Source organism: Tachypleus tridentatus, chromosome 12, assembly GCF_004210375.1.
Source record: "Tachypleus tridentatus isolate NWPU-2018 chromosome 12, ASM421037v1, whole genome shotgun sequence".
Taxonomy (NCBI): Eukaryota; Metazoa; Arthropoda; class Merostomata; order Xiphosura; family Limulidae; genus Tachypleus; species Tachypleus tridentatus.
The window spans coordinates 39,375,262-39,403,106 of record NC_134836.1 but is presented as its reverse complement, the minus strand read 5'-3'; the positions used below and the strand labels follow the sequence as shown (position 1 = coordinate 39,403,106).

At 34.2% G+C, this 27,845-nt stretch overlaps 1 protein-coding gene across 3 annotated transcripts in view; it reads left to right on the top strand.

Moving 5' to 3' along the window:
• The first annotated feature begins 6,619 nt into the window (after positions 1-6,619).
• Positions 6,620-27,845, top strand: part of LOC143233077 (uncharacterized) — a 30,055-nt gene continuing 8,829 nt past the window's right edge. Inside the window, exons 1-6 of one of the 3 annotated variants that reach the window (XM_076468963.1) lie at positions 6,620-7,022; positions 14,206-14,500; positions 20,043-20,194; positions 20,387-20,516; positions 21,093-21,262; positions 24,634-24,799. In XM_076468963.1, the coding sequence (XP_076325078.1) occupies positions 6,807-7,022; positions 14,206-14,500; positions 20,043-20,194; positions 20,387-20,516; positions 21,093-21,262; positions 24,634-24,799 (1,129 nt within the window). In that variant the 5' untranslated portion in view covers positions 6,620-6,806. Of the gene's footprint in view, positions 7,023-14,205; positions 14,501-20,042; positions 20,195-20,317; positions 20,517-21,092; positions 21,263-24,633; positions 24,800-27,845 lie in introns of all 3 variants that reach the window. The other 2 variants (XM_076468961.1, XM_076468962.1) reach the window with 2 other exon arrangements.

Below are 27,845 nucleotides of genomic sequence, written 5' to 3'. Positions count from 1 at the left end.
GCTACTCGAGGGCTATCCGTGCTAGCCTTCCCTAATTTAGCAGTGTAAAACTAGAAGGAAGGCAGCTAGTCATCACTACCCACCGCCAACTCTTGGGCTACTCTTTTATCAACGAATAGTGGTATTGACAGTCACATTATAACGTCCCTATAAAAAAAATAACTTCCTCATTTAACTTTTAATTTCGGTTCCCACATTTATGCAACCTTTACATGATTAGAAATCAAGTTCATTATGTGTTAAAATCTCTTTTTCTTTAATGGAATTCTTATTTTTAATATTTAAAATGTATACACAATAATATGTTGTTGTTGAGCTATAAAAGCTTATAACTATTAAATAACTCCTTCACGTTTCATCAACCGCGTTATTTAATTTATATACATTTTAAATTCAAACTAACCTTAGACTAACGCATAATAACAAAGGTCATATAATCTTTATTAAGGTGTTTAAAAAGTGTTTGCTTTAATTAATATTATTTGAATACAGAGTCTATCAATAATATTTATTGGCTAATTACATTACAGAGGGAATGTTTTGAACTTTATTGTTCTAAGTACTCTCCTTTGGCTGGTATTAAAGAATATAATCTAATTATGTTGGAATAATGAATTTAATACTTATGGATGATTACTATAAAAATCAAGATAATGACATAGAATAATTTGTTAATGCAAAAACCTTTTCTGTTTTTCTTTTTCTTATGATGTTTATTAGTATATCTATAAATGATATATTTCAGAAGAAAATAAATATATTTGTTGCTTGTTTGAAGTCAAGCAAAAAACTATACAATTGGCGAAAATAAATCCGGTTTAAGGCGTTGTCAATCAATAGACATACCGCTGTGACACTGAGGGGGAGGAACGAATAAAATTATCAGTTGTATTCAACGTTGTATATACCATTCCAAGTTACAAAACATTCATCAAAATATATTGTTAATGTAAGTTTAATGTACTTTTTACGTTACTTTTTTCATAAACACTTAGCAAAATTTGTATATTAAAATATCCAATATGTGGAGTGACACAGATAAGAGCAGCTTTGAGACTCATATTTATGCCTGAAATTTGGCGATATATCATATGATTAAACGTTTTTTTAAATAAAAGTTAAGTAGAACCAACTTAATGCCTTCCATTACCATTTTTTTTACTGATTGTTTGAAATAGTTTTAAAATTACAAATATAATATTTTATAACTTTTAATCTTTGGGAATGTTTAATATTGGAACATAATATTAATCGCATTCATTGTTAAAAACAATTTGTTTGTACTTCTTAACACTATATTTGATTAATTCACATTATCTATTCTTGTAAAAATTAGAAGTAGTCTCTTCTATAACCTCTCAAGATATAATACATTGAGTTGCTCCTTCTATCATTTCTTAGTAATATTCATTATTACACAAATACCTTCTTGATTACCTTTTTATTTAATTATATTTTCATCCTATTTTAATCTGTTTACAACCGTTTTTTTTAAAACGCCCCACGGTTGAAAAGGCGAGCATGTTGGGCGTGACGGGGATTCGAACCCGCGACACTTGGATTAAGAGTCGAATACAGACTAGTTTGTTTGTTTGTTTTGGAATTTCGCACAAAGCTACTCAAGGGCTATCTGTGCTAGCCGTCACTAATTTAGCAATGCGAGACTAGGGGAAGGCAGCTAGTCATCACCACCCACCGCTAACTCTTGGGCTGCTCTTTTACCAACGAATAGCGGGATTAACCGTCACGTTATAACGCCCCCACGGCTGAAAGGGCGAGCATATTTGGCGGGACCGGGATGCGAACCCGCGACCCTTAGATTACGAGTCGCACGCCTTTTAGTTTTTCAGTCCTAAGCTTCACCAAAAAGAAGAAAAAGATTGTAACTATAATAACTTTATATATATTTTAAAATTTTATATTTATAAAAATATTTATACCAGAGAAAGAAAAAAATTAAAGTCTCTTACTATTATTTATATCCTAGTCAACATTTCCATAGATGTATTTAAAAAAGGACAAAGCAGCCATAATAGGCTAATAGTATCTTTTCTTTTTTGATCTATGTCTGACCGCTATCCTAGTGGTTCAGAGGTAAGTATATTTATCATGCTAAAACCCGGGTTTCGATTACCATGAAAGGCATATCGCAGTTAACCCACTGTGTAGCTTTGTGCTTAATAACAAAAAAGAACATTAATCAATTGCATTTGGCATGAAAATTAATCACACTATAACACTTAATCAATAAGTTCAGCCGCTGTACGATTTCTTTCTTTAAGTGCATTTTACGTGTTTTTAAACTTTATAGTTTTAGCCTGAAGAACATTTACATAATCGAGACCAGTAAGGAATAACAATTATTTTAAATCTTTAAAGTTTTTATGCTCGACTTCATATACTTCTCTGAAGTACTGAACACTATATTATTTCTTTACGTGTAGATATTTACGTATAAATTCTGCTAACTTCTCGTCTAATGATCCTTTGAATATCCATTACATGTTTGAAAATAATTATTTTCGAAATTTGTTTCAGTAATTATCCACAGATGGCGGGACAGACACAAATGTGACCATGTTTGATTTACGGATTAGGTTAATAAGCTTTTTCTGGTTTGTCCATCGTGGGGATAGAAACCCGAATTTTAGTATTATAAGCCATTAGACTTGGAGTTACACCAGCGGGAGGAATTAGCTTTTCGACAGTTTCTATTATAACCTTTTCAGTTTTCAATTGAACGTGAACACCTATGAAAAAAAAAATGGCCTATGTTGGTATCTTGTCTTGTTTATCATACAGAGTAAATATATATATAATATAATACTCATTTCGTATTCTCTTCAGTGATTAATATTTATCTTATTTCCTCTAACCATCCAGTTCAAGGTATTTTAATTTAGATTTAGTTAACAACTAGCATGCTTTACAACGATGTTTCTGATCTGCTTTAAATACAACCCACATTTTAATCCATGCGTGGCACACGCCCATCTGATAAACTTTCATAAGAAACAAGTTTCAGTAACAGTAATAGACGTGTTTGCGAAAAATAAAAATAGAAAATTAACAAGAACTGTGTCAAGGCTTTAAAAAAAATCAGTGTCATACGTTGTTTCTTAAGATTTGGGGAAATTATTCTTCATTAAGACATTTTTTTTTTCTTACGGGATAATGATAAAAGTTTTGATTTGTCTTAAACCTCTTTCACAAACCTTGAAGAGGATTAGTAGAAATTATTTCGATGGTGCTGATAAACTATTTATGTGCTCCCTACAAAGCAAATAAACAAATACAAACTGTTTAAGTGTTAATTAAGTTGTGCCATTTTCTAAAAATTTAACTAACGTTATAATAACCGCTAAAATTGAGAAAGAGATGGACTGATGTAAGGAGGGATTTTGACCACATGCTTCTAAACATTTGTCGACGTCTCCAACTTAATTTTCTATTTCAACAAATATCTTAAACAAGTTGGTCTTATGTAATTGTAAGCAAAATTCAATAGCAGTCAACTATGATTAAAATAAAATACGACACGCGTTGTCGTTTGTGCTAAGGTCCAGCATCGCTGTGTGGTTAGGATGCTTTTGGTTTATCACTCATCTAGGACGATTGAAATAGAAAGAAAAAAAGGGTGCTTAACTCGCACTCTGCTTGCCCCCGGATTGTTATAATGTGACGGTCAATCCCACTATTTGTTGGTAAAAGACCAGTCCAAGAGTTGTTGGTGAGTGGTGATGAATAACTGCCTTCTTTCTAGTCTTACACTGCAAATTTAGGGAAAGCTAGCGCAGGTAAACTTCGTTTAGCTTTGCGCGAAATTCAAAACACAAAACCAACACGCCTAAACATGACTCAGTGAACTTTTGAGCTCTTAGACAACTCTCCCCGCGAACGGAGCAGAAGTAAATTTACCGATTTATAACAATAAAATCACGATTTCAATTCTTCGTGATGGACACAAAATACAGTCCAATGCGGCTTTACTCTGAAATAATAAAACAATTCTGAGACACATATAAATGATATCTGAAGGACTAAGTTCTTACACAAGCGTGCTTTATACTAGACACCGAAAGGTCTGAGCTTTGAGAGAAATACACATACGTACATCAGTTTATTTGAAACTTTTTAAAATACCTACATTAATGTATAGTAATTCAGAACCAGCATATCTTCGTCGTGAGAAATAGAGTGTTATTACGTGGAACGCTCTAGGGTTGTTAAGAAGATATATATTGTATTTCATCATCTTTTAGAAGTTCTGATAAAACTGGAAATAACAATGAAGATGTGAATAACTTACTAAGAAAAGCGCTTATCAACATCGTTAACAAATCAATAAAGAAGACAGAAATTAAAATGCATTCTTATAACAGAAATATCACGTCTCGTGAAACGATAGAAATAGTGTAAACTATTCACAAAAGTAAGTAATTACAGTCAGTTTAATACCTTTGTTCATTTATAGAGGTCAGGAGTGGACAACTATTTAACGAGTCGCAAAGTTCGAAGTTCGGGACTTCATGCCGCTAAACGCACTCCACACTTTTAGTTGTGGAGGTGTTATAAGTGTAGCAGGCAATTTTTGCATTCGATTGAAAAAGTTAGACAAATCGTTTGTGGCAGCGATAATTGATAACTTACTGACTTCCTGCTGTTTAGAGACCCCTCACATAATCCGAGAGTCGAGGGTTCGTATTTCTGTCACACCAAAGATGTTCGCACTTTCAGCCGTTGGGGCGTTATAATGTGACGGTCAATCCCACTATTTGTTGGTTAAAGAATAGCCTAAGAGTTGGCGGTGAGTGGTGATGACTATCTGCTTCCTTCTAGTCTTACACTGCTAAATTAGGAACAACTAACTTTGCGCGATATTAAAAACAAACCAAACATTCTGGTCAGCTGTTCAAAATTAGAGTCGTCTATATTTGGTCCTAGACCCTAGACGATCTCAGATTTAATAGTTTTTAGCCCATATATACATGTTATGTTGTATTTCTAAAGCTTGTTTAAAGAAGCGATTAAAAATAAATCTATTCGTTTCTATACAACCGAAAACACTCTTTAGCCATTTTATTTATAACACAATATTCTTATCTTATAAAGTTTATTCTGTGCTTTATGAAAGATACATTAGAATAGCACACTCATTTATTGAGACGATTTTCTCAACAATTTTGGTTAAGGAACTCGACTCGTAATCCGAGGGTCGCGGGTTCGAATCCCCGTCGCACCAAACATGCTCGCACTTTAAGCTGTGGGGGCGTTATAAGGTGACGGTCAATCCCACTATTCTTTGGTAAAAGAGTAACCCAAGAGTTGGCGGTGGGTGGTGATGACTAGCTGCATTCCCTCTAGCCTTACACTGCTAAATTACGGACAGCTAGCGCATATAGCCCTCGAGTAGCTTTGCGCGAAATTCAAAATAATGTTCGCATGACCTAAATTTACAAAAACAAAAGATCAGAAAAGTATTTCCTTCTAAACGGTGTTTGTTTACCTCACACATGTGCGTGTTGGACGAGTACATTGCACATAAACATGGAAATGTGTAGAAAGTGATGTGTTCGTCTGTTGTTTTGCAAATAACTGCTCTCATTGCACAATATTTCGTATTAAATCTTAATAAATAAATTATCATGACTGACTGTTTTGAATTTCGCGCAAAGTTACACGAAAACTATCTGCGCTTGTCGTCCCAAATTTAACAGTATAAAACGAGAAGAAAGGCAGCTAGTTATCACCGCCCACCGGAGCTTTTGGGCTACTATTTTACCAATGACCGTCACATTATAGCGCCTTCCCCCCCCGTCTGAAAGAGCAAGCGAATTTGGTGAGACGGGTATTCAAACCTACAACTCTCAAATTACGAGTCGAGCGCCTTTACAACTTGGCCATGCCGGGCCGTTCTGAGTGACTGACATACAAACTAAATAATAAATAGAAAGCTTCTTGAACAGAGTTTTACGTAAATGAATCATAATTTTTCTAACTGTCATAATTATAAAATTTAAAAGGCTGGGATAAAAAATAACGATTTCTTCATATGATAAAGGTAATTTGATTTTAGAGTTTGAATGAGGTCGCTTGAAATTTTTTTTTTTCTGAAAGTTGGATGTTATACGTGAACAGAAGTCAGACAATTTGTAGTAGGCCACATAATTTTCTCAACCTGAAATAAATGAATAATAATAAAAAAAAGTGCCCCGCCCTGTTGGAGCTTAACGAAGGATACAGATTACAACCAGTCCAAGCTAGATAAATGTCGCTATCTGATGTAACAGCCTTGAAAGAAAAAACAAATTGAAAAGAAAAATACGAAAACAAAGGAGTGAAACTACAAAATCTTAATCAGTCGACTCTGATGAATTCGTACAAATGACGAGTAAGCAGAAAACGCGTCCATCAACACTGTCCTAGTTTGTCAAGGCTGCTTCGAATCTCGAGCGGTATGCCTTCTGGCCACTCGCTTTCGCTACCACTCCGCATGGCGCTGTTTTGATCTAACAGGGTCACGGCCACACCCACTTGGGAAGATCTGAGAAGACACTCCCTCAATTGGAAGATTGCGCCATCTATCGGGCAGGTACGGACACCTGTTGCTTACTCAAATGGACTGTGGCATACCGTCAGATCAAGCGGGATGAAGAAAGAGACTACACGTGCTGGATTTTTCTCTTACGTTGGGACTTATTGCAGCTTTTATTAGAGTGACCAATCGTTCCCTTTCCAGCAATTTTTTGAAGCAATGGTTGTTCACTTCCTGTAATTCGTATCTGATTAAATGGTACCCTCTCCTGATGAAAGGTGTAGCAATGGAAACATGTGTTTTGATTCCGGCCGAGTTTAGTCTGGTTCTGATCTCATCCTTAGACAGAAAGGTCAGTTCTGCTTATGAGCTTAGGGTCTGTGTGTGGAGTAACGAAAAAATTCAGCGAGGAAGGAGATTCTTACCTTTTCAAGGAACCCTCAGGCTGGACAAATTAGACGTCTATGGTTATTTGGAAGACAGTGATGTAAGTTAGTGGTCTTTTATAGTAATTTTAATTTATTTTATTGGTATTCTGTATCACCGGTTACCATTTTATTTATATATGTATTACGAGCTAGAAGTATTTATTTTAGAGATCATGTATTTTCACTGACACATGGCTTATTTAATACGATAACCTACTTGCATGACTGTAACATAAAGTCGCATGTGATTATCAACTATGCGTATTAAGTCATGTACGAAAAGCATATAAAATAGATATTTCAGAATAAATGTTTTTTGTACTTTGTTTTCAACTTAGAGTATTGAGATTGGAACAGCCGGACACTCCAAAAAATGCACTCATAAGAAGCTCTTATCTCATTTAAGCATATATTTACTGGAAAATTACTTTTTTTGGAAAACGCGTCTATACATCGTTTATCAGAAAGCTAATGTGGAGAAATAAATAATTCACAAAAATAAAAATTTCATTACATGGCAAGTTGTAACATCATCTATTTCTAGTAGTTTCTAGATAGACTTAACAGCAGCTAAATCAAAACTTTATTTAAAAGAAATATATTATTTTCAGCTAAAATCAGAATATACTGGTCAGGAAGTATATATGGAAAGGAGAACATAGCGAACATAAAATTCGCCAATTTGATATTATTGAATTCGGTGATTCAATCCATAAAACATTTACTTGGAATGTCATCCTTTATGTTCTAAGCGCTTTACTGACTTTGAGTATAGAAGGTTGAATATTTATTCGCTACACGTTAATCTGTTTTCCTTGTAATTAAGACAGAAACTAAGCTTTATTTAGTCATTTGTGTAAAACTAAGCTTTATTTAGTCAGTCGTGTAAAAGCAAGTAAAAACATAACATTAATATGAAGCTCGTGGTCGTAACGAAAGCTTTGTATGTAAACATTTCGTGTCCTTCGCTGCTAAGACTAGCTTAGAATGTAACGTGTTTATACAGACTGTGGGTGAGCACAATTATGCCAATGATGTAGTTAAATTTGAAAGGGCTAAACTGATCTAATCCTTATAATCTACGTTTTTATGAATATTCGACTTCTTTTACCACAACCTGATTTGTAGATATGTATATTTCTTTTTTCATTTTGGTAATGATAAAATCTTTAAATATATCTTTCTCTTAATTGTAATTGCTATGACCATAATAATCCCAGGGTAGTGGCAAATTATAAAATGAACAAAACGGAGTGTCTTTCAGGTTGTGCACAAAGTGATGTTTTTTTTAATTTTCATTCTAAAGTGAAAAGTATTTTGGACCTCTAATGCAAAGTTTCTAATCAGTGGCGTGAACATGGTTTAATATAAGCTCGCTTCAGGGATAAATAAAACTATCATCAATTTCAACAAAATGTACATAAGAATTGAAACCTTTCTCCTTGTCGGACAGTGGTAAGTTTACGAACTTACAATTCTAGAATCCGGGGTTCAGTTCCTAGCGATTGAGACATTAGACAGTCCAGTCTTACTTGGCTTTAAAATAAACCTGAACTAATCCGTTTAACTTATTGATAATGACACACACGTTTTTATTATACAAATTTATAGGTAGGCTTATAATATAGATATTTACAATGCACTAAATTAAAGAATACTTGGGTGTTATAATATTTTGATTATGATAAGACGAAAACACTGACATAAAGCAATGTCAATTATTGCCTTATTTTATTCATGTACAAATTAGACATCATATGACCTTTCATGTGATCTAAAACGCAAGTTATTAGTCATTCAGGCCGTACTCGTAAATTAACTTTTGCTAAAAATGGCCTCACATTTCTACTATTCAAGACACCTCACTTTGATATAGTCTTTAAAAACAGAAATAATAGTTTTTCAACAATATTGTATGTTTAAAATCAGAGTATTAATATGATGGATATGCTCTATTGGACTAAAACTAAAGTTTAGCGAGTGTACAGGTCCCTTTATTTGACCAATCTGGTATTTCTCACGGAATCTGTAGAACACTCCTCGATGAGAGCTGGCGTTATCATTTGCGTTTCAGATGACACGAATAATCACATGCCTGAAGAACTGAAAGAGAAGAGCGTATTATACCTTATTATAAGTATATTAAAAAAATTCTGATCATCTTTTGATTGCTTTTCGCAGAGCATGTGATAGATCGTATACTAAATGTACATGAACCATTTTCAATCACTTTAAAAAACTGCCTTTTAACATGTCTTTGAATACATTTCTGTATCCTATGCTAAAAACGAATGCAAGTTTTTATAATCTACGTTTTTATGAATATTCGACTTCTTTTACCACAACATAAGTTAACAGTCATTACACAGCCTTGTGGAAATAAAACTCATTCGAAAGATCATTGAAATATTATTTTACTGAAAATAACACAAGGAAAACTTTATCTTCAATAAAGTAATCACGAGAGTTTTCGGCATTTTTTCCTTTTCCTTAACACTTTATTTCCACTTCAATGAATCTTCTACAAACACATAACTTGATTTTAAAATGAAATATAAAACTAACATTGAAATTTTTTATCAATAATGTGGGTGTAGCTAAGCTCAAGCTCACTTCGAGTATGTACACACACACACAGAGTATACCAGGAAGAAGAGTAAACATGATTAGCGAACATGTAGAATTTATGGCCGTCGTGTCCAGTTATAAGTAACATGATAACGATTTGCAGCATCATTATCAGACTCTTGTTTATTAACTAATTTTGTGGAAGTAATTTTAACAGTTTCAACCGTCTAAACGTAGCCTCACTGTAAGAAGCTATTTTTGATTATTTGTTTTTTTATAGGACTGAATATCTGCATGAAACCCGGTAGTCTTATGAATCATTGAGTACACGTGTGAGGAAATAAGCTAACGTGTAATGCAATAAATTATAATCAGAGTTATACAGCTCTGATCACAAGTATGCACTTTACAGAATAATTTTGCGCTTCATATGCGAAAAATATATTTTATGGAGTACGTTTGATTTTCTACATTTGCTCAAACCACGTAGTTAATTGTCGCGAAATATTGTTACACCTTTTTCCCGAATTTTATTTTTCGGAAATATATGTGTACATATAAATCATCTGAAATTAAACCCTAAATTAACTTAGAAAAATCTGTAATATTTTCCCAATAATCCATATGAAAATATGTTTAGACAAACAACTAAATTACCTTAAATTGGCGAGTCCATTATATTTCTTTCATACAACCGAACTTAAACAATAATTTGCTTAGAAATGTGGACAAAATATGGTTTTTATTTCTCAGCAAATTTTAATTTATATGACTGTAATATATACCTTGTAGTAATGTTAGGTTTATCTCAATGGCTTAAGCTGCTTTTCAAAAGTTTTGTATTTGTAGCTATAGCAAATAAATAAATAAAAATATGACTCTACTCTAATAATAATTCACAAAAATATTAATGTGATATAGATGGCGGTTCCAGTTTGGTATACAAATTCAGGTATTTGCGTGCAGCTATAATGTTTAATTTATAAATATAGCAAAAGAAAGTTTGTTGTTTTTTTTTTCCTTAACTGGTTTAAATGCCTCAAGTACAATAGCAAACACTCACACGATACCTTATTTCAAACACAGTCATTACACAAACACGTATCGCCTCTAGTTCTCCTTGCTCTTGACAATTCTCCTACTTTCATTTAGTGTTTCATTGTCGTGAATGCCTTGCGGTATGGCCATTACTCCTTATTAGAGAAAAGTGCAAAGTTAGGTTCAGCTCGTATCCTGATATTAAGCCATGAGCCTTTTTACTTTTTCAGTAATATTAATATTCAACAATACAGCTCATTCCAGTTTGTTGGACTACACAGACAAGTTTGTTTGTTTTTTTGTTCATCGTAACTAACACATCATTAATGGTATAGCAAGTTTTCTATACAATTGTCGATATATCGACTTTTACGTACTGAGCAGGAAGTTTTCAACCTTGTAGAACAACAACCGTGAAGTATAATCTGTATGAAGAGAAACGACATTGTGAATAGAATCGTGTAAACCTGGTGGAATGTACGAGAAACTGAAGGAAATTTATATGCTTGCAATAAATACACTAAAAAATTAGATAGGCTTACCTGTCATCACGCAAAGCACTTTGATTAATACGAGATTCAAGCAAAAGTTAGTGAAGAGTAGTGTGGGCTCTGTAAAGCCAAGTTACCTGAGACGATAGGCCCGGCATGGCCAAGCGTGTTAAGGCGTTCGACTCGTAATCCGAGGGTCGCGGGTTCGAATCCCGATCGCACCAAACATGCTCGTTCTCCCAGTCGTGGGGGCGTTATAACGTGACGGTCAATCCCACTATTCGTTGGTAAAAGAGTAGTCCAAGAGTTGGCGGTGGGTGGTGATGACTAGCTGCCTTCCCTCTAGTCTTACACTGCTAAATTAGGGACGGCTAGCGCAAATAGCCCTTGGGTAGCTTTGCGCAAAATTCAAAAACAAACAAACCTCAAACGATATTACTTTGTCTTTTATTTCAAATTCTGGAGTTTTTCTCATAAAGCTTGGAAATGAGTATAAACCAACTGAAAAGGTGGTACAAGAGTAAATATGTTCATGAGTGTTGGTTTCAGAAGACAACAGAGTAACTGACGAAATGTAGAATATATGGATGTATATTCCATTTTTAGTCCATTTTATGCTTCGAAAGATTTTTTTTTTGTTATTCTTTTGAAAGACTGATACTGTTTTCTAAACCTTGAAAATGTTCCTTAGAACTAACGTGTATTTTAATAAAACATTGAAGTCCAAGCACGTGATCACGAATGCTATTATTGTTATAAAAGCGCATATATCAAACATTAATTAAAGATAAAACTACGAAATCCTGTAACCCAAACATTTTCGAAAGGTGACAATTTCTTTATTAGGGGTAAAGCATCATGTATTTTAAAACTACTGTACACTTTGTTGAAACATACTGGTAGTTTAAAAGTCACATATATATACATCTTTAACGTACTGTGATTGACATATTGTCATACACTATTCTTTACTTTCAATTGTAATTTTTCAGTATATGATTTATTTAGCCCTGACCTTCTGATGTACGCAAGTCTAATACGGGGAATTCCCTCTTCCTCAATAAATACACTTACACTATGTTGAATACGTAACCCAAAGGTTGGCAGTGTTACTTTACTACGCCCTAAGTATCACTCTGTGCCAAGAATGATTTCATTCACGTTATTGCTTTGTATGGTTACGTAACTAACTGATGAGTGTTATGAAAGGCATTCTTCTTGTAACTATGGTAATAATTTAATCTTCATTGTAAAAGGAGAAATTCGTGAGGTAAATATCGGTACTTTGATCATATAAAATGAGATCAGTATTTGGAATTTGTTGTTACTGTCTTTTTTTTTTTTTGTTAGCATAGAAAGAAGTTCAAAAAAGATAACAGGATATTTACCATCTGGAAGCAAGCGCTCTATCAACCAAAGCGTTAGATCTAAATTAAATGTAACCTTTGTGAATGCATGTGTGTGTGTTTTCATATAGCAAAGCCACATTGGGCTGTCTGCTGACTCCCCCGAGAGGAATCAAACCCATGATCTTAGCATTGTAAATCCGTAGATTTACCGCTGTACTAGCGGGGAACGTTGTGAATTCATAATCTATTGAAATATACAAAAAATGAGACGGATTTAACATGTAAGAGTACTACGTGTTATTTGAACTGTTCTTTCTGTGTGTTAACGTCCAATAACATACACAAAATGATAGTTAACCCTTAAAAACGTAGAGTGAATTAACATAAACTACATAAAATTAAAAATGCGTAATAATTATCCTAAAGAACTTCGAATATAATGTACAACAGACCGCCAGATATTTAAGAACCATTAAACCTGTTACGTCTTGAAATTATTTTTGATGAATCCAATAGCTCGTTTATTAATGACATTGATGGTTACAGAATCTCTTATAACATAAGAGTCAGAAATTATTCAAGTAAGATATATCAGTATTATAAATAAATCGCTCTAATAGCTTCTGGCTCTCTCTCCTAAGGCGTTCGACTCGTAATCCGAGGGTCGCGGGTTCGAATCCCGGTCGCACCAAACATGCTCGCCCTTTCAGCTATGGGGGCGTTATAATGTGACGATCAATCCCACTATTCCATGGTAAAAGAGTAGCCCAAGAGTTGGCGTTAAGTGGTGATGACTAGTTGCCTTCCCTCTAGTCTTACACTGCTAAATTAGGGACGGCTAGCGCAGATTGCCCTCGTGTAGCTTTGCGCGAAATTCAAAACAAATTCTCTCCTAATTTATTACAAGCAAGCAGAAAATTTAGATTTCGTCTAACTTTTTGTCGTTTCTCTACAATGAATGCTGTAACAGGTGGAAATAAGGTTACCCGATAGGTTACTATGTGTGTAAACCATTGGTATTGAAAACAAGAACCATTTTAATAAACAAACATTTGTGCATGTATACAACGAGAAGTTTTCTGTGCATACAAAGTACATCTGTTCATCTTGATCAGCGTTTCATACTTGTTAGATAAGACCAACAAGCAGTGCTTTAAAAATACTTAAATCTTTGTATCAGGTTACTAATAAAACTACTTTAATATTTTCGAATGTAAAACCACTATTGTTTGTTCTAACAACATATGGTAATTTCTTACTCAAAGATATTCTGTGGTCTCTTGGGAAGAGTAGCTCGAATTGTTTCAATCTTCTTGAGAGGTCAAAGCTCTGTTCTTGAAACCACTGATTGTTGGTGAAAAACGAGTTCATACTGACCAACTCTCCAATCGTAAAAATGTCAACAAAAGGTTTAAAATCTTCTTCCATCACTGGCCTTTGTGGATAGGACATTGTATTATATTTCATTTATTGCAAATGGTCTGAGTAATTACCGAGATAGCCGTAACTTTTCACAAACTGAAAACTTTACGATGTTGAAATGTCCGTACTGTGGTCATAACTCATGGTTCCTGGTATTGGTCAGCCAACAGATAACGAGGTAAGTCATCCTTTCCGAGAACAATGACCCCGCGGTGTCTGTGAAATGAGTGCAAATCATCAGGGGTGCTGTCATTCAAAACGACACTAGGTAACACACCCCCCATAGTGTATTGTTAAGTACTTCAGTGGCTACTTTGGGAAAACTAGTGTTGAAAGGAAAGTTCACGTGTCCCCTCCTCCCTCTTACACTACAGGTACGACATCAATTTGGCTGCTATGATGAGGTTCAAGACACTGATGACCGTCGTGTGCGTCATTGTAACTGGGTGCGGTTCCTTCGAGTTTCTTCAACGTTTTGTCCGGAAGTCAATCTCATCGGCTCGTTAGTGAAAGGTGAACCAGTGTATGAGATTATACGAAACGTCGCACCAAACACGGAACTGGTAGTTTACTACGAAACGTTGGAAGAAGACTGTGGATTTTCGTTTCTTGCTGCTCGACATCTTACTGCTGCTCACTATCGACATGCCATCGGACTGGTCTTAGAAGGTAAGAATATCTTATGATCTTCAGAATGTTTTAATGCATTAACTCCGGCATCTTACACTATGTTATTATATGTGTCTGTATATATACATATATAATTATTTCTTCAGCATTTTCACACATCCTTTGCTGAGTGAATGTCACAAAAAATCATATCGAACTCTGTAACGTCTTACCCATTTCTAAGTTAAACATTTAAAAAATATTCACACTAATGATTTACCCGGAATTTTATATAATAGTTTAAATGATATAATAAATATTTAGCTACAGAGATGTTTAATACGTCGGTCTGTCAGCCTAACATTCTTTTTATGTCTGTTACATTTTGCTTTGTATTTGGAATGCTTTCTGACGTTTCCATTTTGATCGTTGTTTCAAATCTATTCAAATATTTCTATGAGGGTACTTCAAGTAATTCTGATTGTTCAGAATATATATAAACAGATAAGCCTGTAATGTCGTCATAAAAATAAACAGACGAACTGAAAATATCTTTTAATTTAACGCAGACAGTGTATAAGAATGAATTAGAGAACGACATTAATGTTCTGAATCTCATGTACGTTTCATGTTTGTCTTTGTAACATTTACTGCCATTCACGTTTCAACACATGCTTACTTCAGGAATGAGATTCAGTGCTTATCTGCCACAGCATAATTTTAAATAAGTTTTAGTTCCAGCTGTAAGAATGTGTTTGAAATTTTGTATATAATCAGAACGATAAGTTATGTCTTGACATTAAGTAAAGATCCTGGCAAGAAAACAGATAGATTGACAGGATCCAGAACAGTATTTAAAAATAATTGAAAACATAATTGCATTTTTATATGCAAAACAGCATTTATTAACAATTGTTCTCTTGAAATGCTTAAGAGGATAATTTACGTTAACGATGCCTAATAAAACACAGTTTCGTTTATTTTCTTTCACATTCACACAGAGTTAGTGTTTGAGCTGCCATTGTGGATTTATAACTATAAACCTATGTAACAAGAATTTACGATCAAGTTAATATACTTAGCATAGCTGCAGTGACATATTTCAATGTCGTTAGCCTAAACACATTACCCTCTTCAGATGAAAGTCAAGTAGTATCATAAACGACATGCCACGTGACAACAAAGCAGCACAACCTTGGGAAATCACCACTTTATGATGATTTAGGTTCGGTATGAATCATTACCTGAAATGCTAACACACGCGATCCAGTGTTTTTCTCGTGTATATTTTAGCTTCCCAACCGTTCCTTAAACCATTCGAGGCGTCTACCGCCAGGTGATCTACATTATTTTGTCTAATCAAATAGTAAACAGTATGCAGGCCAACATACCTGGACATGAATTCCATAATTATGACCCTCAGCTTGCCTCATAACGACGGCTTTTCATCATCAGCGGGTATAGCCATTAAAAAGCCCACTTTGTTACCAACGCTGCAGGCACTGGGCGGCGGACAACAGTGCACCTTATTAGGGCTTTCCTTGCCCCTGGGCCAGGCGGCTCCCAAATTTTTCGGTTGAGTGACCGCAATCTACCATCGTAAATATCTCTTAGGCAGAAGCTCGGAGATTCCTAATCTGAATATTCATAAGTTCTAAATGTTATTTCTACTTATACGGTGAATTATACGATAAAGATGAATATCATACGACTCGGTTTGGGTAATCTTACCAGTGATCTCATCCTTACTATTCAAACCCTCCAAGATACATCAAGAGTAAACTACCCCACAAAAAGGTATTATATACTTGTGAAGCCACATTCATCTCACTAATTCCATCCTAGTGATGAGTCGACCATATTCTCAGCGTGTGCCATGTCACATAACTTCACAACATGAACAGATAAATTCGACATGGTTGTTTTAAATCCCGAAATAAAATGGCGCCACTATTTAATTCTAACAAAAAAAAACAACATAATCGCATCATTACCTACAAGGCAACATGTCTTAACAATTGTCATTTTGAAACGCTTAAGAAGGTATTTTACGTTAGCGATGCCAAATAAAACGCAATTTATTTCTTTTCCCTTTGTACACCGAGTCAGTGTTTGAGCTATTACTGTGGATGTATAACTGTAAACCTACGCAACCGAAAAAAAATTTACGATGAAGTTAACATACTGAGCATAGCTGCAGTGACATATTTCAATTCCTAAACGCATTATCCTCAAAGTAGGAACAAATTACATTGATAACAAGCACGTCAATTACAGTACAAAGAGAAATACTTAATAGACCTGTGTCGAATGATAACCTTTAGTTTTGTCTATTTTAAAAGCACAGTTGTTACTTGTAACTTGTCAGTAACTCCCAGTTTTCACTATTACTAATTATCGTTTATGTTATAAGAACTCATTTGAAAAAAATATTACAGTTTTTTTTAATTTTCATTCAACCATCCTCGTTTTTTCTTCTTTCCTCTACGAGGTAACTTTATTTAGAATGTTAACTAACTTGGTTACTTCAGAGAGATGCTGTTGATAAATATTATTTCTGAGCATTCTGTTAATATTAAAATCTTTCCAAATCTAGATTTGCGCTGCCATAGTAAGTCGAACTAATCCCATTCAATTTATGATCGTAATTAGCATTACGTCTGTCAACTTAAGTACCTTCGTGTCATGCAGAGAGTTTTCATTATACTGAGAGTTGAGTTCCTTATATAAAAGGATTTTTAGCATACACTCCAGCAAGTTATGTGACAGTCACGGTCGATAAAAGTGGAACGGAATGTATCAGAACTACATATTGACCTCATTTTATTTCCCGCTCATAGGTAGTATATGCCACCGATAATTCATTGCATTTGGGAAAGATATGTAACGGCCCTTTCCAACGCAAGCATTTATACACTCATATCATAAAGATATGTTCATATAAGGACTTGGAATTTCAGAAAGAGAGATATCCATCGTACTTAATGCCATTGGAAAACTAAAGAACATGAATATGAGTTATTAGTAGCAAAAACTGTCAACATTTTTGAAGCAATAGTATGCTACATGATCAAGAAAGCTAAAGCTTCACTTGATTATACAAGGCCGAAGATGTCGTTAACACTGAAGGGGCTCAACTGATGAAACAGTGATTATCAGTGAAATAATTTGAAATGCTTTAATTAAAAAACATGATATTTTTATTGTTTATTTTCCAGGTGTTATTCGGTGTTTTTATACTTTTAGCTTAGCTTAACTAAAACAGTACTAAGATACAACTTCTATTGTGCAAAATTTTTAGCGACTTTTATGTCACAAACACGATAATAACAGTCGTGAGCACTTTGAATATGTGTTACATTAGATTGATTCAGTGAAGTCGAGTGGAGTGACTGAGGACCCCTGCAAATCCAGCTTTCGCATGTAGTTACCATATACGTAAAACAACAAACGCACTACGCACTTTATGGCTGTGGGTGCGTTATAAGTGTAGCTCTCAAATTCCATCACTCGATCAGGCAAAGGGCCCTAGAGTTGGCAGTGGATGCTGTTGATTGGCTGCCTATGCAATAGCTTATATTGATTCAAAATCAGGGTCGGCTATTGCAAATATTCCTTGGGTAATTTTCCTCGAATATCGTAAAATAAAGAAAGTGATTCTGTGATCATCAAAATACATCTTAACCATGATGAAGGCCCGGCATGGCCAAGCGTGTTAAGGCGTGCGACTCGTAATCCGAGGGTCGCGGGTTCGCATCCCCGTCGCACCAAACATGCTCGCCTTTTCAGCCATGGGGGCGTTATAATGTGACTGTCAATCCCACTATTCGTTGGTAAAAGAGTAGCCTAAGAGTTGGCGGTGGGTGGTGATGACTAGCTGCCTTCCCTTTAGTCTTACACTCCAAAATTAGGGACGGCTAGCGCAGATAGCCTTCGAGTAGCTTTGCGCGAAATTCAAAAACAAAATAAACAAACAAACCATGATGAAAGGTTTGTTGGGTTACTCCAGATTTGATTTCATCAGGGAATTCGTAATAACTCATCCTGTACATTTAAGCTACTGAAATTATAAATGTATGAACGAATAGCTTTAATGGTGTTTGGTGAATATGTTGATATGTAAGTGTGGTGAGAGACAGGTTGTTTGAAAATGAACGGATAAGAGAGGATTAGCTGAATAGTGATAAAATGTTCGATACAAGATAGGTTTAGAAGAATAGTGAATAAATCAGACAAACTTGTGAAAACTAATGTGACTTCATGGTTAGACTGAATGAATAAGGTTTAAAATCCATTGAGTAGTGCATAAATAAGTTTGAGAAACATTACCTGTGCAATAAAGAAATTGAAAGTTAAATAGCTTTCATTCTTCGTTACTAATACCCTAAGCACGTGAAACCTTAACTGTATTTACTGTTATTGTATTCAAATGTTGAACTAACGCAACGAAGTTATAGGTTTTCATTCTATTTGAAAGACCACCTTACGTGTGCTCAACTTTTTAACGTAGTTCTGCAGAATAAAAGTACACTATTAAAACGTGTTTTTCTTTATCGTTGATTTTCTAGAATATTGCATTAGTTTATACGGTACAAGGAACAGAATAGACATCTTTCTTGTGTGAAAATTAATATAAATGAAAAAGCAAAGTGCTATTTTTGTTGCTTATGGTATTTCTAATGTATTTAAAAGTGCGAAACGTGGTTGGCGATGTCGTGGAACAAACTTTGAACCTTGGACACACTAACCGTTATGCCACGCCTGTTTATAATATGTTAATAATCAAAGTTCATTGTACCTGGAAATGCCAGTTTGAACAAATCATAGGGTTGACGTAAGCCTTATAATAATTCTCAGTTCTAGGGTTTTATCAAGCATAATCAATATGCTGTAGTTACAAAGAAACAGTTTCATGCACTAGAATGATGTGTCACGTATAAAGTATATTTGTAACACTTAGTCTTACTACATGTGTTGTGTGGGGTTGTTCACTGCGTTAAGTCCAAAGCCACTATCAAACTAAGTTGCTATGTGATGTGGATTCGCTCTCCTCGTTAATAAAAAAGAAGATATATTTCAGCTGTTTAGCTTGTTGAATTATAATGAATTGTGTGCACGTAACTGGTGAAAGAAGTGAAAATCGATTCGCATATGTAACTCCTGACAGTACTTTCGAAAATTTGGCAAAGCTTTTGAAACATGGTATAAAATTATATTTTATTAAACGTATATGACACTCATATTTTGGCTGTTCATTCTAACGACGTTAGAACGCACAACGTCAGGGTGTATGTATATCATACGTTTATCATGTAACATGCTACTATTTAACGCATTTGAAAGATCTAACACTTAGGTATGGAAGAATGAAACAAGAAAGAAGTGAGAAACAACAATGAACAAACCGGAATATTATGTATGCAGAGTCGTGATCTAACAACTTAAACAGTTTAAGTCCAGTCAGAATTGTTTCTTCTTATCACACGGTGTCTAATCTCACAATCTAATGAACTGTTTATAAAGTATGAGCGTCATCATAAATTGGACCTATGGATCATAAATTAGAGATTAAAACCGAGTTTATTTCTCTCTTCTTTTTTAGAATCTCCACTTGACCTATCGAAATCTCTATTATCTTCACGAGTGCCAATTATATCTCAAAGGAATACCGATCGTCGAAATCTGGACACGACCTTTCCTGAGACAGAGAAGCGACGCTCGACGTCAAGTGACTGTCTTTCCATAAGTGATGAGGTAATTATCCCAAACCTTAGGCTTACAGTAATAAACACAACTAAATATATTCAGTATTCCACTAATACTAGTAGCCAACTGAAAGACGATTTATGTCTAAGTTTAGATATGTTTATAACTTAGCAGCAACCTAACGAAGAATCGCACGTGATGTCTAAATTGGTTGTATCTCTTCCTCTCCCGCCGGGACAGTCTGCAGGGGTTGAGGCCCGTCAGTTGCCGGTAAAGAAAGCCCGGGAGCGAACACTATTGCCTTGTGAGGTGTGCGGGAAGGCTTTCGACCGTCCATCCTTGCTCAGAAGACATATGCGAACCCACACAGGCAAGACTTAAGGATATATATTTACAATACTTCATAATTAAAGAATAATATTTTTATGTAGAGTATCGTCAACCTTTGTTTTGGTTTATGAACGTAACATTTTTTTTTTAATTTTCTTTCTAGTACCAGTTGGATACTTGAAATTCTTTTTATTACCATACGTGTAGTTTAAACTTTCTTTATGCGTACTTAATAGACGTTTATTGTTTGGACACTTGTACTTAACTATGTTTGTGATAAATGAACTATTAAGTTTTAATGAATCCCAAATTGGAAGTAAAAAGTGTTTTCAATAGAAAAGTTGGAGAAACCGACAGTTTTTATTAATATTTTTATTAAATATTAGAAACTGGTCTTTTAACTATTTTTATGAAAATATACTCAGAAAAAAAATGAGTTTTATTTACAAATAGTTACAAACGTAAGTATTGAGATGTCATTTTAACTTTTGTCAGTATCAACGTCGGTAACATCAAAGAAATGAACCCCGTGAATAAAAGCCCAAAATTGGAAAAAAAAAAAAACAAAACAACCTCGCGACTAAAATTATAAGTTTTATCATTATTTCGAATGCAGGAGAGAAGCCTCATGTTTGTGAAGTGTGCGGAAAGGGTTTCAGCACATCGAGCTCTCTCAACACCCACCGCAGGATCCATTCCGGTGAGAAACCCCACCAGTGCCACATCTGTGGCAAACGGTTTACAGCTAGCTCCAATCTATATTACCACAGAATGACCCACAGCAAGGTAAGGATTTCAGTGATGTCGTTTTTGCATATATAAGGTAAGGATTTCGCTAATTTTTATGTTCAGGAAATTCCACTCTGTGTAGGTTTTCTCTAAGAAAACTAAACACACGTCAGTGTAAAAATATCTATGCATAAACACACGTCAGTGTAAAAATATCTATCTATGCATAAACACACGTCAGAGTGAAAATAGCTACCAGTGCAAGAGTTATTATAAATAATCAAAAAAACATCTGTTATCTTCTGATAACTAATGAATGAAAGGAAAAGACAATGTACAACAATGTGTAAAACTTATTATATCTGCTATATCCACAACTGACGAGGCCTTTCGAATAATACAAAGGCTCATCAGACTGACGGATATCCGACAGACACGCCAATGGTTGAGATATTTATATCAGGATATAGCATGAACAAGTGTTATAGTACAAAGGGACATCACTATATTGTCAAAGTTTAACATCAATAGTCTGATAACCTTTGAAATTGCGATAAAGTTGTATATTGAATACATTTTAACATCAGAATAAACACAGAAACTTTGTCAAATAAAGGGAAATCTATCTATAACATAAAATAAATCATGGCCAACAGAACGTCAATAAATTATCTAATTTTTACGCGGTTTCATCTTAAATGGGTTATATATCTTCCACAAGTTTCAGGATAGCAATTATAGTTGGCAGTATTTCAGTGAACGTTCGCCTAATTCCATCTTATGCTTCACACCTATTATAGTTGGAGTGGACATGATAGGATTTCAATTAAGGCCCTTTCTTATGAAAGTTTTGTGTATTTCTTCTCAGTAAAGAAGTATCAGAAGAGGAAAGTTTCCATATATGTTGAAATAATAAACAACTTTATTAAGAGTTTTGAGCATCCTCTCAGTTGTCTGTGTGGATAACAAACTACTGATGTGGAAATTCTTTCATAAGGCCATTAAGTCATGGAGAACAAAGTTGTACGTTTATGTCTGAGGAAAAAGGACGGTAGCCACTTGATAAAAAATTGAGACTAAACTAAAATAAGGATTTTGCAGACAAAGCCTTTTAACGCAGAAGAGTTCTCTCTGGTCAAATGTTAGGTTCAAGATGTCTCTTGTAGTAATTTATGTTAAAATAGTTCATGATGAGTAACAACATTTGCGTTTGAAGGTCGTACATTGGCCATAAATGAACTACGCCCTTTACCGCTACATGCTAATTTATAATTATTTTAAACGTTCAGGTGCATTTCCTTTACTTGTTTGCAGATAGCATTATGAGCAAAAAGGCCTGTTTGTTTATGTAAATTAATACGACGCTACAAGAGGGCAAGCTGAGCTAGTCAGCGCTAATTTTGAAACTGATAGATTAAAGGAAAAACAATTAGCGTACAGCTTCCATTGTCTAATAATCCTTGGGCTGCTCCAATCGAATAGTGAGATTCTACAGTTATTCTTATAACGCATTCAAGCTCGAATTGCGGAGTGCTTTTAAGTGACGATGGTGTGAACACTAAATTCTTGTATTCGCATTTTGGCACGTTTACCTTTAAGCTACGCCTGTCACGGTTATAAATGGTTCCAATTACAACTTTTCAGTCGAGATACATTCCTCTTTCTAAATCTTTGTTTTTCAACCGTATACCTAAGAACCTACTCTGAATTTATGAAAAAACATATCACCAAGACAGACTACCTTAACAATACCATAACATTACGTTTGTTTTATCGTATAGAACTCAAAATTAGGATTTTTCTATATAAATCTGGACAACTATAAAAACAAATATACCACAAGAAACATATTGGTTAAAAGGTTCAGTGCATCCTGTTTCTTTGTTTGTTTGTTTGTTTTTGAATTTCGAACAAAGCTACTCGAGGACCATCTGCGCTAGCCGTCCCTAATTTAAGAGTGTAAGACTAGAGGGAAGGCAGCTAGTCATCACCACCTACCACCAACTCTTGGGCTACTCTTTTACCAACGAATAGTGGTATTGACCGTCACATTATAACGCCCCTACGGCTGAAAGGTTGAGCATGTTTGGCGCCATGGGGATGCGAACCCGCGACCCTCAGACTACGAGTCGCACGCCTTAACACGCTTGGCCATGCCGGGCTCAATGCATCCTGTAGACATGCCATTCATGTTGTTGAGAAGATAATTTGTTTTGAGTTGAAAGTCTTCGGAAAGTCATCACACACTAAGAAATCATTCGGGGTTTTATTAAACGATGGTATCAGAATTTCTAATAAGCAATGGATTTGAGGTCTACGCCCTGCTCTACTTGGAAGATTGCCTCCCTGTCGAGTTAGAACTAGTTCGTCGTCCTACAATAACCATGCCAAACATTTAAGATACTCTAAATTAACGTTGCTACACTAGAGAGTAACAAATGTTACATCATGAATATTCAGTATAGGCGGAGCTCACCTTTGAAGAGGGAAAGCTATAGAATATTGATTCAAATTGTCGGGTTTTTATTGAATTATATTTCACCTTCTTAAACTATCTGGATGATTCTTGATACACTGTTATTTTGGTGTTTTATTATACATAAGTTTCGAGATATAAGTTACAAATATGTTGTTATAATTAGCGCTGGATTACACTTATACGTAAAGTAAGGATATATTTATTACTGACAAATATAAATATGCTTATTCTGAGATATTTAACATCGTATGTCACTATGACTAATTCACTCCGTTTACAATTTCCTGGTATGAACTAAGATATTCGGGTTTCCATTTCTATGTGTTATTAGAACATGTGCCTTACACGGGTGGGGCAGTACAAAACTAGAAGGTTCAAGAGTTTGTGTGAAAATTAGAACATTTTTTGTGTATCTGGCTTCCATCATTTACTTGTCAAGTGTGATATGTTACACAATTTAATGTGATATAAAAACCTTATTTTTCACGTTAACGTTATAATTAACGAAAATAAAGTGAAATTTACGTGCATACTGACTGTTGGTGTAAATAACCACATTCAGAGCTTTTTTACTGACAAAACAAATGTTTGCCGTTTCTAATCACGTGGCAAGTATTAATTTTGAATTATTAATTTATATAGTTTATAAATTATAAAAATATTTAAGATCATATAAGTTTTTTTTTTCTTCTAATTAATAATATAATTACTCATCCTAAATATTTTGAGCATACATAAATAATAATAGGATAAGTAAATAGTTATATGGAGGTTTGTTTAAAGGAACCTATTTTATTCCAAAATAGTTCAAAACACAGAGCTAAATTTATTGAACTTTTGAAAACTGGTTCACCTTGATAATAAATTAAATTTCAAAGTTGCAATCAGCAATTCACATTCTAGTAATATTTAATCCAAGTTTATCCAAGGACGCATTATTATCTTACAGGAGAAGCCACACAAATGTACTTTATGTGCCAAATCCTTCCCCACACCCGGGGATCTGAAGAGTCATATGTATGTCCACAATGGTTCGTGGCCTTTCAAGTGCCACATTTGTAACCGCGGGTTTAGCAAACAAACGAACTTGAAGAATCATCTCTTTTTACACACGGGTGAGTAAACAGTAAATATATTAACTTTTTTTACAATTTTAAAAGTGCATCAGGATGAACCTAAAATTAGATTGCGTCACATATTGAACCATTTACTGCACATGTGTTATTTTTAGCTTTTAACACTCAAAATACGCTTATATTTTATAAAGAAAATAATAAATAATCCTTTATAATGCATCTGTGATTCATTTCTTTTATTAGTAATAAAATACCAATTCTTATCTCGTATTTTAATATCAAGCCGGTAAGTAACGCCTTCCTATTTTAAACAATACCATGTTTATATTAATAAAAACGTAAGGTAAATGTTTAATAGCAATAACTCATATTAAACCAAGTCATCAAAAATAAATTTTATTACTGCTGTAATTATTATTTTAAGACATGAAACAACACTTTTTCAACAAAGTGCGTTTCGAGAACAATCAAAAACTCATTCGTTAATAATAATAATGAAGTATTTTTTTTAGCCATTTAAAAGTAAATTACTTGAAAACATTCAATGGGAACCTATAACAAAAACAGATAAATAAAGCTACGTTTCGCAAAAATGAATTTACGTCAGCAGAAAAACTTTGGTTGAGTTATTTATTTTTTATGATTTTTTTCTTTTATATCTAAAACAATAAAAATTTTAACTACTTGAAATACTAAATCGTATACTTTTATTTTTATTCAGAGTCGCTTCATATTATTTACTTTAAAAATGTCTCTATAACAGATTTTATTGGCTATGATTATTTGTATACTATTATTTAGGAAAGCGAACTTTAAAGGAGGTTATATACTTAGAATTATAAGAATGTATTATCACAATACTCAAGTGCAACTACAGCTTAGTGCTACATAACAAAACGTTCGAAAGCGTTGTGTGAGAGTGCATGGGTTTGTATTATAGCAAAGCCACACTGGGTTATCTGCTGTGTCCACCGATGGGAATCGAACGCTGCTTTTTAACACTACAACTCCGTAGACTTACCGCTGTCCCACTGGGGGATCGTTGTGTAAACTAGAAACGTATTTTGAATGAAAACAAATTAATGTTAAAGTTTGATTGAGAATCTTCTTTCTAACGCTATTAACTTTACTTTTCAGTTTAAGAACCAATCTTTCACTTCCTTACGAGATTATAAGTATTTCAGTTATCCTTTGATATACATATATATAGTTTTGAAACTAAAAGGGCGAGAACGCTAGTGTTTTCAAAAAGAAAAATCCTTACGGAACTAGAATATTATGATTTAGGTTAAAGACTTTAAAAAGTTCTAACAAACAATTTTTTTTATAAAGTTAGCTCTGCTTTGCAATAAATGTCGCATTCCTTTTATAGTGGCATTCATTAAAATCTAGGCGTATAATTGAGAGAAACAGAAAAAGAGGAGGTGCCTCAAACTTTGGGTGGAAATTGCGGTAGCTGAAAATATGCAGCTTCCACCCTTGTCAAGGTCAACAATATATTAGTCTCAGGTGCAATGAAAATAATTTATTCAAACATAAACACCCCAGTGATCATTACTGTTTCAGACTCAGTCTAATCTAGATCAGACAAGACATTAGTTTGTAACACCTTTACTTTCAGTAGTTGATACGAAACAAGAGCTTGTATGAAAACTGTAGGGGTTTAACATGAATATTTAGGGCTTTACTTCTACTAGATTAGTATTTCTCCTATTATAGTTTATAAAGAAACATAAGTGAGCGATATTATTTTTTTGTTCAGTGTTGTTTTTTTTTTTATTTTAAGCGTTGATTTGTTAATCCACAGCACGTGATTTATTAGGTCATGAATGTAAGACATATTCTTCTCATAAAAAGTTTCATTTAGTGGTGCCACCCAGTGGTTCAGCAGTAAACCTGCGGGATTATAATGCTACAAAAATGGTTTCAATACTCGTGGTTGACAGAAAACAAATTGTACATTGTGTTGCCTTGGATTTAGCTATGTACCTAACAAACAAAATAATTTAGTCATATATTCTACTATTAGTCTGGCTGGGCTAATCAGAGCTGATTTTGCTCCAAAAATCAAAATTGATGCATAATGTAATATACATCTTACGATTCAGGTTGAACAAACTTAAAGTGAGCTAATTATAAACTTTAAATTTTAACAAACTGATCCTGTTACTCTGTTGCTGTGAACGAAGTACTATAAAAATAGAAATATTGTTTTATTTTTTATATAAATAAATTATTGTATCAGTTAAACTCTTCCTTCAAAATTACGGAATAGGTTAAAAAGATTTTTATATTATTTTAAACGTGACGCAGTAAAATCATTGTGATAAAATTACGTCAGTCATCCTTGATTTATGTAGTTTCTCTTTTTGTTTATTTCGAAATCGAAACAAAATTACGAAAAGGCTGTTTGCCCTCGTCTTCCCTAATTGTCAATTGAAAGGTTAGCAGGCATACAACTCGTCAACACCTGCTATCAACTCGTGAGCTATTCTTATCATATAGTAGAATTTGACCGTCTCTCTTTTATTGCACTACGCTGCAAGTGTGCAGCGTGCATTAGCGGTATATTGATTCACTGATAACGAACAGTGTTTGACCTGCATTGTTCTAGAAGAATCACATGTTTGTTAAAGTGGTAAGTTTCAGTCTTATGGCATTTCAAGCTGGATATCTGACGATGTTTCTATTTAGTCATATAACATATAAATACGTAACAAATATTCAAAGATGATATTCAGTGGATAATTTTGTTCCCATGAAGTTTATTCGCACTGAATATTTAAATAAATCCTATTAAACTCTACGAGCTTTAGTCATCGGTTTGTTTTCTAGCAGCAGGTGGTAAGACATTCAATTTGGTATTTTGATAAATATTATACCATTCGGTACTTTCCATTACCCTTCTTGTCCTCTCTAGCGTCGGGCGTTATCTCATTCCGGTAGCCAACACTGGCTCTATTGTTGGGTTATGATGAATACAACACTGTGGGCGGAACTTCGTGAAAGTAGAAGAGCTAGTTAAAGGCGGATCCTGCATTACACGTCAAGATGTCTTGCCCCACCAGGAACAAAAAAGTTCAGT